General features: G+C 40.6%; 1 protein-coding gene across 1 annotated transcript in view; it reads right to left on the minus strand.

Moving 5' to 3' along the window:
- MAP1B (microtubule associated protein 1B) overlaps positions 1–12,640 on the minus strand; it is an 83,363-nt gene that overhangs the window by 69,740 nt on the left and 983 nt on the right. Inside the window, exon 2 of the mRNA XM_064140550.1 lies at positions 8,092–8,193. Coding sequence (XP_063996620.1) covers positions 8,092–8,193 — 102 coding nt within the window. The remainder of the gene's footprint in view (positions 1–8,091; positions 8,194–12,640) is intronic.

Raw genomic sequence — 12,640 nt, forward strand, 5'->3', positions numbered from 1 at the left:
CAGCACCAATCTCATTCAACAGCGGGTTCACGTTTTCCTTCTTGCCTCTGACATACTTGAAGAAACCTTTCCTGTTGACCTAAAGTCAGATATTACACAAAGGATATGGCTTATCTCATTGGAAGAGCTTTTTGTGTATCTCTATTTGTTGATTTTTTTTGGTGTTTTTTTTTTTTTCTTTAATCAAAACCTCAAGCTTCCCAGAGTTCTAACGGACAGAAACTCACACACATATCTATGCAGGAGATGGGAACATAGGGAAACAGGGCAATGACTCACCATGACAGACAAGCACTTTGAGTACAAAAATACATAAAGCCGCAACATCAAAATAATAGTGAAAATGGCACAAATTTAATTTTAAAACAGTTGTTTTAATACATTAAAAAACAAGAAAACAAACAAAAACCCCAAACAAACACATACCAAAAGCCCCAAACCCAAACAAACAAGCAAAACCCAAAAACCTGATATTTGTGTTGTATCAGCAGCTATTTTTGAATCACATACATACTAATTCCAATCAGTAGAAAAGCCAGGAACCAGAAAAGTCACATCCTTACATTTGTGAGCTCATGCTGTATGGCATGGAAACCCAGACTATCAAAAGCACGGGCTCTTCTTCTTAACTCAAGGAACAGACTACCCACAGTGACCCAAAACCAAAAGTAACCAGCAAGTCTGCTTTGGAATGACTGTTTGGGGAGTAAATGCAAAAGTATGGGCCCCTGTTACAGAAATGCTCATCTTTTTGTGACTATTACTGGCTAAAGTACCTATCCTCCCTAACTAATAATAGGGAATGTCAGGTACTATGTGATACTCGCAGTAGTCTACAGATAGAAGCACCTGGACTTGTAGAAAGCAGTAATGCATCTTTTGTATTGGTCTCTACAAGGCAGATGGCAGCAGGAGCTCCTCAAGCTGTTTCAAGGCCTACAGCAGCAGTCACAATGGCCACTTTCATTCTACAGCTGGCAACGAGAACAAACATGCACTTCTCACTCCACTCAGTCTAGAAACAAGGGGTGTCACAACCCTTCTTCCCTGGGTCTGGTCCTATTATTGAATATAGTAGGCAAATAAAGTACCACTTTTATCTGCCAAGAAAGAGTTAAAATACTCACTTCATTCCTTTTTTTGACATGAAAACTTGCCCTTTGTTCTATACCTTAAACATAGTATTTCTCTAAAACAAGAAGAAATCAAGTCTTGATTCTCAAGTCCAATTACAGGCATTTTATATTTTCCTGAAATGACTGACACACTGTAACAGAAAATGCAGGCAATTAAAAAAGGTAAGTCTTAACAAAATTAGAGAAACGGATACGTGAGTAAAATATTGCCTGTGACATTCAGAAATTAGATGAAAAGAAGTAGAAATTGTGTTCTGGCCATATATTTATTACAAATCTGTGACAAAAGAGACAAGAGGTAGGGTCACCTGTAAATGGTACTGAGCAAGTAAAATATTGTTCCAGTTTCAGACATCCCAGAAACAAAATATTAGGAAAAAAGATTGAGGAATCTCCTAAGGGTCAAGAATTACAAGTCTGGAAGGTTCTGTCAACCCTTTAAAAAAGTACCTCTTGTGAATGTACCATTAGGTACACCAAATTATCAGTCTAATAAAGAAGAACTGGGATTCAAATCTCACAATGAAATTCAAACTCTATCATTATTCCAAACTCACCCAGTCCCATGCCTCCTGCAGCTGTTTCATGCAAGTCAAAATCCAGTTCCTATGAAAAATGGGCTACTCTAAGACCACAGAGCTCATTGCACATACTTGTGATATACAGCACTTAAAAACAACTTCTCAGTCAGTTTTGCTGATTCACTCTAGCAGCTTAGCATCAGCAGGTACTGGTGTTTTGGCAGCAATGTAAATTTATGCAAATTTTCTTCAAGATCATTCCTAAAAAAAGCACAAATGGAAGTCACTGCTAGAATGATTGCCACACAAGTGCAGCAATTTATTCACTGAAGAAAGGGCAAAAGTCACTTATTAGCCCACTTCTGGAATTTTGGTTAGTACTATGAAAGGATAATTCATCTGTTGTGCTAGTTTGAAGCAAGCTAGAGTGTTTTGGTGAAAAGAACTAGATAATGGGCAGTGAAATGGTAAGCAATGGTTGTGTCTCCTTCTCTCACAGTCTCGCTGAGAGTTCTGGGAAGAAGAAGGAAAACATTAGATAACATTCTCCATTTTGTCTTTCATTCTGCTTTTGCCTGCAGACCTAGCCACATCTCCTTAACCTCACTGCCACTAACCTTCCTTCTTAACCTCTTGGCTGCACCTCTAGTCTTCCTGGGAACTGGGGTAAGGTTGAGAGGGGCCGGGGAAGGTGTTGGGGTGGTTTGAGAGCCCCTCCTAGGGACTCAGGTTTCTGGGAGGGGAGTTGTGCTTCTGTATTGTTTATCCTTTGTATATTTCTGTATATAACTGTATATATTGTAAATAGCTGCTTGTATAGTGTGCTGCTTGTAAATAAATAGCTTCATTTATATTCCTGGAGGCCTTCTGAGTTAGCTGGGGCAATTCAAAAGTGGGGGGGGGGGGGGGGGGGGGGGGGGCGGGTAAGAGCCCAAACCATCACATCTGTCCAAGCATAAGTGCTGTTACACTGAAATTCTCCCTAGGCCATAAAAATCTTAGCATGCCACAACGTTCCCAAGTACTCCAAATTCTTTTCTTCTCCCCCCCTACCCCAAGAGTTTGAATGGGGAGGAGAAGAAGGAGTGAAAATTGCTTTCCTCCCCCAACCTCCACCGTGCAGGCTTGAAGGGGGAACAGCAGGAGAAGCCTTTCTGCACATGTGCTGCCTCATGTGGGAAGCCCATGCTGGAGTGGGGCTGGTGGTTGGCTGGGTTTTCATGCCAAGTACAAAATGGCAAATGGACACTTTGTCTCGAAAAGCATAAATAGAGCAAGGGAGAAGGCGAGGGGTTTCCCGCCTTGATAGAGTTCCCAACAGGACAGGTTCCTGCTGTGACAGAATTACAGTTTTGGACTGTCTCCGCATTTGGATGGCTCCTCTATTTTTACATGGGTCTTGGTTTTACACCATCCCTGCCCTTGGATGGTTCTCCCCATTTTTGTACCATCCTGTGCAAACTTGCAAGCCTGGCAAGTCCTGCAGTCTCTTTGAGAGAGCTCCTGGTGGCACCCACACCCGGCTACTCTTGGACCATATCAACAGCCAACCTTCTGGCTGGTCAAAAAGCTCAGAAGCATAAGAGAGTGCTGCACATGTCTCCCAGCTGATTGCCCCTGCAAGAACATCATGGGGTCCCTAGATGGGCAGCCTCATCACTGCAGCGCCGGACCAGTAATTGCAAAGTGCCACAGGGACACCACTCAAAGTCATAGCAGCATGAGTCAGCTCAATTCCCTATTCAAGTCCTTTTGTGTCTCCATTTTCTGTCTTCTATGACACAAACATTTCAAGACACAAAACAAATCTGGTAGCCAACTAAAATGAATCTCTCCAAACATATAATGAACTAAAATAACTACACTTGATAGCTTCCAGCTATCACAGTCTCTGCTATCTGAAGAATCCTATTTATAGGCTGTGGCTAAATGTGTATACCAAACAAGTTGAGATTTTTAGCAATATTAGTTCCTAGGCACTTAGTGATGGTGCTGTAACACAAGCTAAAAAATCTGGTCTGGACTTCTTGGCACTTTTCTCCTTTCATTTTATGTGTCAGATTTTGCTCAAGTACTTATGTGCTCCCATTTGACAAATTTTGATGAAATGCAATTTTCAGTAAGGCTCCCACTTAGGCCACACCAAGTACATGCTTGGGAGAGAGCAGCTGGAGAACTGCTTGGTAGAGAAGATCCAGGAAGTGCTGAAGTGATGGTCAGCTGAATATGAGCCAGTAGTGTGTTCAGGTGGCCAGGAAGGTCAATGGCATCTTCGCTTGCATCAGGAATAGTGTGGTCAGAAGGTCTAGAAATGTGATTGTTCCCCTCTACTTGGCACTGGTGAGGTCACACTTCAAAAACTGTGCTTGATTTTGGGCCCTGCGCTACAAGGAGGACATTGCCAGAACATGTTCAAAGAAGAACAACTAAGCTGATGAAGGACCACAAGTGCAAGTCTTATGAAGAACAGCTGAGGGAGCTGGTTTGTTTAGTCTTCAGAAGAGGAAGGAGGACCTCATCACCCTCTACAACTACCTCAAAGGAGGCAGGGATTGGCCTGTTCTCACATGCAGCAAGTGAGAGGACAAGAGGAAACAGAGTCAAGTTGTGCTAAGGAAGGTCCAGGTTTTACACCAGGAAAAACTATTTCCAGAAATAGTTATCAGGCATTGGAACAGGCTGCCCAGAGAAGTGGTAGAGTCACCATACCTAGAGACATTTAAAAGATGTGTAGGTGTGGTAGTGAGGGATGTGATTTAGTGGCAGTAGCTTAGCAGTATTAGTGGGATTGTGAACTCTAAGCAAGTGGTTAGTCCTGATGATCTCAACAGTTTCATGATTCACTGAAAATAATTCCTTTTTAGGGTTCTATCAACGACTTCACAAGCTCAACTTTCAAGCCTCCAGGTTTGATATTAACTGGATTTAGGTCTCATGTGGCAAAGACAGTGGGATATATACCACTTTGGCAAACTATGGAGTGGTGGCCTTCATGACCAAAATTCTCAGATCCAAAAATTAGTCATAGGATAGTAATAGTCCTAAGCAGTTACTTCTGAAATTACAGGTCTTAAGGCTTTTTAGGGTAATGTTACTTTCAGAGAACAGTTAACTTCTTAAGGAGGAAAGCTCACTGTTTCTGCATGTGGCTGCAAGAGGAGACTGAACACATTTATCATATTGTCAGGGTCACCCCTGGCTGCAGGGAGGCTGGCAAAAATAAAGTATTGGGCATAGGTAAGGAAAACTTGCCTGAGCCAATACAGTGACCAACTGCTGTCTTACAAGCAACAGGAGACCTCCTGGTACTGCTAAGTTAGGAAACACATCTGCCACATTCTTCACAAAAACAGGACAAAGCATTGCTTAGCAGGTGAAGGGTAATGAGATACCAAACAGATTTCATCTAGACAAACGCTTGACTACCCACCAATGGAACAGTGAAGTGTCCCTGGGTAGAAGATAAGAGACAAAACAGCAGTATGTAAGCCTTGCAAAAGAGCCCTTCTCCACCTCAAAACCTGTTTACTTTGTTGTTGTTGGGGGTTTTGTTTGATTGTTCTTTAAAATTAAGAAAACACTGGTGTATACAGATGCAATTTCATAGCTCTTTCCAAGACTTGTCTCTCACTCTACCTCAGTATCAGACCCACATCTCCTTTTCCTGCACATACATGTTACAACTCATTGTTTGAGTTTTTTGTCCTTGCACTGTTAACATAAGATGGAAGTTATTAGTCCATGACACAAAAGAAAGGCAAGCACTGGAGTACCCATTTTAAGTCATGTTGCCCGTTGTCTTGGTAACCAGTTAACAAGCTCTGTTAACGCTTTTCACCAGCACATGACAAGGACATCTCTGCAAGACTTGGTATTGTTAAGGAGTCTGCTAACTCAGCGGCTTTATAAGGCATCAGAAAAATATCTGCTGGCATTTCCATTCAGAATCCTGTTTTTCAGGTACTGTGAATCATTCATATATTGTCAGACACACTAGAGTAAACTGGCCCTATGTGTGCAAGTCACAAAAAAAGTTCAGTCTCAAAAGATTGAAAAAAGGCTGTTTAATTACATCCCACAGACTACTCATTACCTTGGATGAATACTTTCCTTGGATAAACGATCACCTAGTTACCCAAATTCAAAAGAGCTTACGAGTTTGGGACCATGAGGGAATACATACTTACAATCATCTCTTTAGGATGAACCTTGGAAATTTTACTGGTTAAACACTCAAAATTCAACATCTGGGTGATATAGCAGAAACCAAACATTTGGAAACTTAAATGGCTACAAACCCCCTTTTCTCCCTATCAAACAGTGAGGAGGACACAGGGAAGCCTCATGCACATTCAACAACAGAGAAGCACACAGCAGCTAAAATAAGTGATCCTTGCATCTATGCAGTGGGATTGCCCAGGTACCAATGGGAAAAAAGGCCAAAAGCTTTATTTCTAGATGATCCTTTTCTCCAAGTTTCAGGTTCTTTTAATGGTCTTTCAGGATAGATTTATTGCTTAAAGATTGAGCAGTGGTGAAAAACACATTCATTACTGCTTGTCATAGAGATGTTGATGAATTCCAATCACAAGCAATTAAGCTGTAATTCAACATAATGACAGACTACACAGGTCTAGACAAACAAGAAAAAAACAAAAAATCCATAAAATCAACCAATTCCTAGAGAAAATTTCCTAGAAAATCCTACAGTCTTTCTGTTGAAAAAAAAAAAGAGGAGCATAATCTTATTTATCATAAGAAAGCAGAGTATTGCTTCATTTTAAGTCATGCAATGGTACAAGAACATATCATCTACACAGGACAACAAAAACTACTAGAATATTGGAATATTTCTGCTAAAAGGAGAAGTGCAGAACCTTCATCTCTGAAGTTTTAAAGTAAAATAGACACACAGTAAAAATGGGATGTATTACATCTTGCATTCCTTAAACATAAAATCTGTTCAATTCATTTTGTTCAATTCACTGCAGAATACCCACTCTGTAAAACAAAGCAACCAGCACCATTGAGAAGTTTGATTGGGTTAACAACACTAAAACTGAAATGAAAGGTATGCAATCTAGCCTTGAGTTTACTTCCATGTAAATCAGGAACATCTCCTTCTATTGTTGTTGTACTGGGTTTGTTGGTTTTTAAAACAGGTGAAAAATCACAGAGGGTTTTTTGTTGTTGTTTTTGTTTCTTTCTTTTTGCTTTCTTTTTTTTTTGTTGTTTGGTTTTTTGTTGTTGCTGTTTTGGTTTGTGCATTTTTTTAAACAGTCTGGCAATATTTTAACTCTGTAGATATTTGGACATATGTCAAAAATCTGCCATAACCTAAGCTGCAAGAGGAAGAATTAGTTACACAAGACATTTCTGTACATTATTCAAAACCATCGGGTCACTGCTATCATGCTACTGAGACATCAGGATCTGTCAGCAGTGTACAGCAAATGACCCTAGAAACGTTGATGTAGTAGCATGATATGACACGCTTCTGTCACACTTAAAGGACGTTTCTGATGTTGAATCTAGTTGTTCTAGTCAATATACACATGGCCACAATGATTTCATCAGTGAAAGCAACCCCTTTGAGAAGATTCCTTTTTTTTTTACCTGAAAATCATGATTCATTTTACCCATTCTCACTGAGTGTTTCTGTTAAAGTAATGAGATGTCAGAAGAAAACTTACCAAATATTTGATTCCTGTGCAACTGGAACGAAGTAAAATTTTACACTTTGCAGAAATGGATTTTTTTGTGTTTTGTTTTGAACCATCCATGAGCCCTCTGAAGCAAGAACAGGTTCGAAGAGAAGGCAGCAACAGATATCTAGTCTCATGAGTTGCATAGATTTCTGATTTCCTCATGTAAGCCCAAAAAAGCCCCCGTAAATGAAAGCAGACCCTTCACATTTCAGCTTTTCATGTTAAGAAGGCAAACAGTGGGAAGAATACGGGGCTTGTGCAACAGTTGTGGTATCATTTCTTGCTCTGTCAACCTTTAGTACTAACCTCCCGGGTTTTCGTACTAACCTCCCGGGTTTTCTGTATGTGCTTTACCTACCATACTGTAAACTGCAGCCTCTGGGACTACTAGATTGGCTGCTATGCAAACAAGCTCTTGTTCAGTCAAGATGAAGCTTTTTAGTTAATGTGGTCCTAAAACTAGCATTTACTACCAAAGTAATCATGAGGATAACCTAAAAGGGTGATTACTTTTAAGTTAAGCTGTGATAGTTAGATTAAGTTGTGAGAAAGTTAAAATAAAACGTAAATAGAAGGAAAAGACATTCATTGTAAAGAATCAGAAATGAAAGTAGGCCATGCATTTCCATAGTGTATTTATTAATTCTGCTCTTTGAAGAAAAAAAAAAGCAAGCAAACAAACAAGAAGTCAACACAAACTCTACCAAATACTTCCAAAAAACTCACCTCGAACTTCAGGAGAGAACCGAGCTGAATGGCGAGACACAAAAAGCTTCAGTTCTTGGTCCAAGTTGCATTCAACCAAGTTTGTGTCCCATGATCGGATCCCTAAATTCAAAACACAAAAGAGATGTAGTTTGATACACAAGCATTGGAAGTTTTAGCGGAGTATTTCTCTGTTTGCATCCATGATTTAACATAGTTCTAAATTCCAAACCCCATCGTCTTCTCTACCTGAAGACACATAGACAATTTTTGTAATGTGCTGAGTGCTCAAAAGGAGCACTCTAGACAGGGATCAGTCACAAGCAAGAGGAAATCTGCCTTTCCAAACGGTGACCATCCTCTAACGCCCCAGTTTTAGGACTGCTCTTCCTACCTCCTAGTAGCCATGTGACATGAAGTTACTGATGTCTGCAAATTAACTTTAAAATAGTGATAAACTGATCCACAAAACAGAGTGAATCACTCCAGAGAATGTTTCAGCCACATGCAAGACTACCATACTTATCCCTCTGAAGAAAGAGAAACAAACCTCAACAAAACACAACACAAACTGCCTCACCTTGCACGTCGGAAATCAGCGTTTAAAAGCAAATTATTAAATTGCTGACTTCTGAATTAAAAGGATGAACCTTTGAAGCATGCCATATTTTAAATTAACACTTTAAGTTATCTTTTATTTATGAATTATCAACATTCTGGCTTGGATATTTCAAAAGGCTATGCTTGATCTTTTTTCCTTTTAAAAAACTAAACAGCACATCTCTACTCCCTACTGGCTTTCCCCCCAGCTACTTAGAACTTGACTCACATGATCAAAACCCATCTTACTCTGTAACAATTTCAACTGGAAGACAATTTTAATAGTTTCCTTCCCTAAGATTTTGATGACTGATAAATAATAACAGAAGAACACACTAAATATTTTTTCCATAATTTTTTTTTTTAGTTGTTCTGAGAAGTCTTCTCGTTTTAAAAAAGTAATGAGCAGGCAGCTGCACTACAGGTAAGTCCAGGCACTGCTGTGATTTTTCACACTAGCATTACAGCGATTTTTTTCTGTTACCCCTGAATAGGCTTACACAAATTAACTGGCAAACACAGAAGGGACTGCAGATGAGTATGTGCCTTTCAATTAAATTGGTGAGTTAGGTCTCTCTGGTCAGGAGATGTCATCCCTTTACCATGAGACTGGCAGTAATACTCCTGACGCACAGGGTTTCAGTCTATCAGTGTTACTGTCTACACTGCCTCCTATGCTACATTCTCTCTCAAGGCAGAACAAGGACTTGTTCTACCAGAAGCCATGTTGTAGGGCCAATGGATGAGGAAGAAAAGGATAAGAGCAGAGAAACCAGATCTGCACTCTCCCTTTGCAGAACTGAGTAGTTTCTCCATGCAAATATGAATATTTGCATTTCAAAAGACTGAAGCCTCCTCAGGAAGAATTTATCCAAGGATCCTTGTCAGCATCCAGTCCAGCTGGGAGCATGCTTACTACTAAGATAAGGTATCGCCTATTAAGTAGCTGCCACTTGAACCTCTACATGAATTTGGAAGTACATTATTGCCTGTGTGTCTCATAGCCACTCAAGAGAAAATAACTGAGCTGTAACTATCCATGTCCACTTCATAACTGATGTATCATTCAGAACATGCTGCTTGCTAGACTGCTGCAAGTCTTGATACTTTAATTTTTCAAAAATCTCTTGGCCATATGGTGCATTCTTGGGGCACCATTTTGGCAGACAAACACAGTGCAGCAGGCTTTAATATTTTCCAGGTATTGGAGTATATGAAAGCAAGAAAGTAAAGATGATAGAATAGCATGCTCAGACAGCACATATGAAAAATACAGCTAGTAGACCAACATCAATCACAAAGCAGATTGAGAGAGGTAATTCTGCCCCCCTACTCTGGTAAGAGCTCACTGAAGGTGCTGTGTCCAGCTCTGAGGCCTCCAACACAAGAGAGACATGGACCTACTGGACCACTTCTATGTAGATGGGCTGAAAAAACGGGGCTGTTCAGTGTGGAGTAAAAAAGGCTCCAGGAAGACTTCATAGCTACATTTCTCTGTCTGAAGGGGACTCACAGAAAGACTGGGGAAGGACTGTTTAGATAGGCTTATAGCAAGAAGATGTGGGACAATGGTTTTAAACTGGAGCAGAATAGATTTAGGTTAGACATAATGAGGAAGTTTACCGTGAGAGTGGTAAAATATTGAAACAGGTTGCCCATAGATGTGCTTGGGGCTCTGTCCCTGGAGACATTCAGAATCAGACTTGATATGGTTCTGGGCCACCTGATTTAGTTGGAGATGTCCCTGATGACTGCAAGGATGGTGGACAAGATGACCTTTGAGGGTCCCTTCCAACCTGATGTAATCTGTGAATCTGTGTGTGAATGAGTGCTGAACATCAAGAAGGTCAAAGAAAGCAGCTTGCTGGCCTTTTACAGCAAGCTTGTGTGGCGAGACTATAAAGCATTCTGGAGGTCACTTAGGCAACACGGGCTATGATTCAGCAATGCTGCTAATGATAGGGTTTGTCCACCATTCCTTTTGTCACAAACCCAAATTTGCTGTAGGGATACAATTTCTGACTAAATGTAGTCAAGATTGCTATACCAAGCAATGTCCATAATAAAGGACTCAACAGAAAACAAATAGGAAATAAGAAAAGCCAAGATATCTCATGAACACTGTAGTCCTCAAAGCTGAAGCTGTGAATTGGATAGACTATTCCAAATTTGCAGCTGCATGATTCAGCAGTCTTGACAAAAATAAAATATGCATGTACATTATATATTTACTACTATAAAGTAGTATAACATATTATACACATTATACAACTAACTCAGGTGTGGGTAAAAGGGAAGTAACTCTGAGACTAAAATCCAAGGTCAGTCCAATGGTGTAGATCATCAAGAGCATGGGCGTAGCTACTGGAAGCATGGCTGAACTGAATCTATTTCTTCCCTTCTGCAGTCTTAGGAGTGCAGTGCCAATAGGCACAGGACTAATCAGACAGCAGGCAGGGCACACCCAGAAGTATCTGCTACACCGGTGGAAAGAAAAACCTTGAAGCTTTCTCTTCTTCATTCTCCCCTTGTTTTTTGATGGATGGTGGGTTACATCCCCAATGTAGCTGCTGAAAATGCATCTTGCCACACCATGTCCTCTTCATGATATATTAAGAAATGACTCTGCATTCCACCAGGTTGCGTAGCATCACGCCACTGATGTGTTATCAGCAGATGTTTTCTCCGACACGTTGCTCTGCAGTTTGGCGCATGAATCCACACTTTTCCATGATGTATTACAGAAGACAGAATTATCAAGAATACAAAACACCTTTAAAGGTCTGTTGAGAATAAAGGTTGAAAGAAGTGGGTTTTTTTTCCAGACTACAGCACACTTTGCAAAGACAAAGATCAGTCAAGCCCATATTTGCCTCATGCAGATAGGGCTTCAGAGTCTCAGCGTACTCATCCAGAACAATGCACCTCAAAATCTGATCCTTTTTTTTCCTAGCAGGTAAAATCTCAGAAGGATCATCTGACACCAGGAGGAGTGAGGTGACTTCTAATCCAAAATGATGACTAAAAAGGCCAAAGCATTCCCTCTGAACATCTAAAACTGTAAGTGGGTGTTACGCTTAGTGGCAGCAGGTAACAGCAGCAGGGCTATGCAGCAGCAACTGTACAATAGAAGCTTCAAGAAAAGACTGAAAAACATTTCTTCAGGAAGGATGACATCGGCTGTCTGGGGGCAGAAGTTCTATCCATCTGCTTTATAATCTTAATTTAATTGACATGTAGCCAATTCACTTCCGACAAAACAAGAAAATTAAATAGAATTAGGTAAGTGCAATGCTGAAGATGCTCTGAATGACAAAGCATCTGCCTCAACAGTTCTCTGTAGGAGACAATGGTAGGAATAAAGATGAAAAGGTCAGGATGAAAGTGGCTAGCTGTGATGAGGTAGTCCTTTACCACTAACAGTCATGAAAAAAGAACTATGAGAAAGAGACCACTAAAGCAACAATGCTTGAGAAAGCACAATAGAGACAAACGAAGTCCTAGCTGGATTGCTGAACCACACCTACATGACAAGGCTCCTACCAATTCCCCATTCCAGAGTCTCTTCCTCCCCTCTAACAATAGCAGGTTTCTGAAATTTCTGCTTTCATCAGCCCAGAACAACAACAAAAAAGTCACAAAATCAGGAATCAGTGGAGTTTAACAAACTACAGTATAGGGTCTGGCAATAATTTCGCGTTTCACACCATGCTTACTGCAATGAGGATTTTTCCTTTTTTTCCCCTTTCCCCCCCACGCCACCCCCCGCCCTCTGCGTGTACACTCAATCTATTGTATCATAAAATCACATCGAGAACTTAAAAAACCCTGTCATTTCACTTGCAATGCCTCCCCTTTATCAGCGTCTTAAGAAAGGACAAACAGCCAGCCAGAGCAGCCGGGCAACAATGAGGCTGAGCAGTTCGGTATCAGCCTTGTCACCCCTACAGCTTCTCTTTATTGAAACATT

This window comes from Pogoniulus pusillus, chromosome Z (assembly GCF_015220805.1).
Source record: "Pogoniulus pusillus isolate bPogPus1 chromosome Z, bPogPus1.pri, whole genome shotgun sequence".
In the NCBI taxonomy this organism is placed as follows: domain Eukaryota; kingdom Metazoa; phylum Chordata; class Aves; order Piciformes; family Lybiidae; genus Pogoniulus; species Pogoniulus pusillus.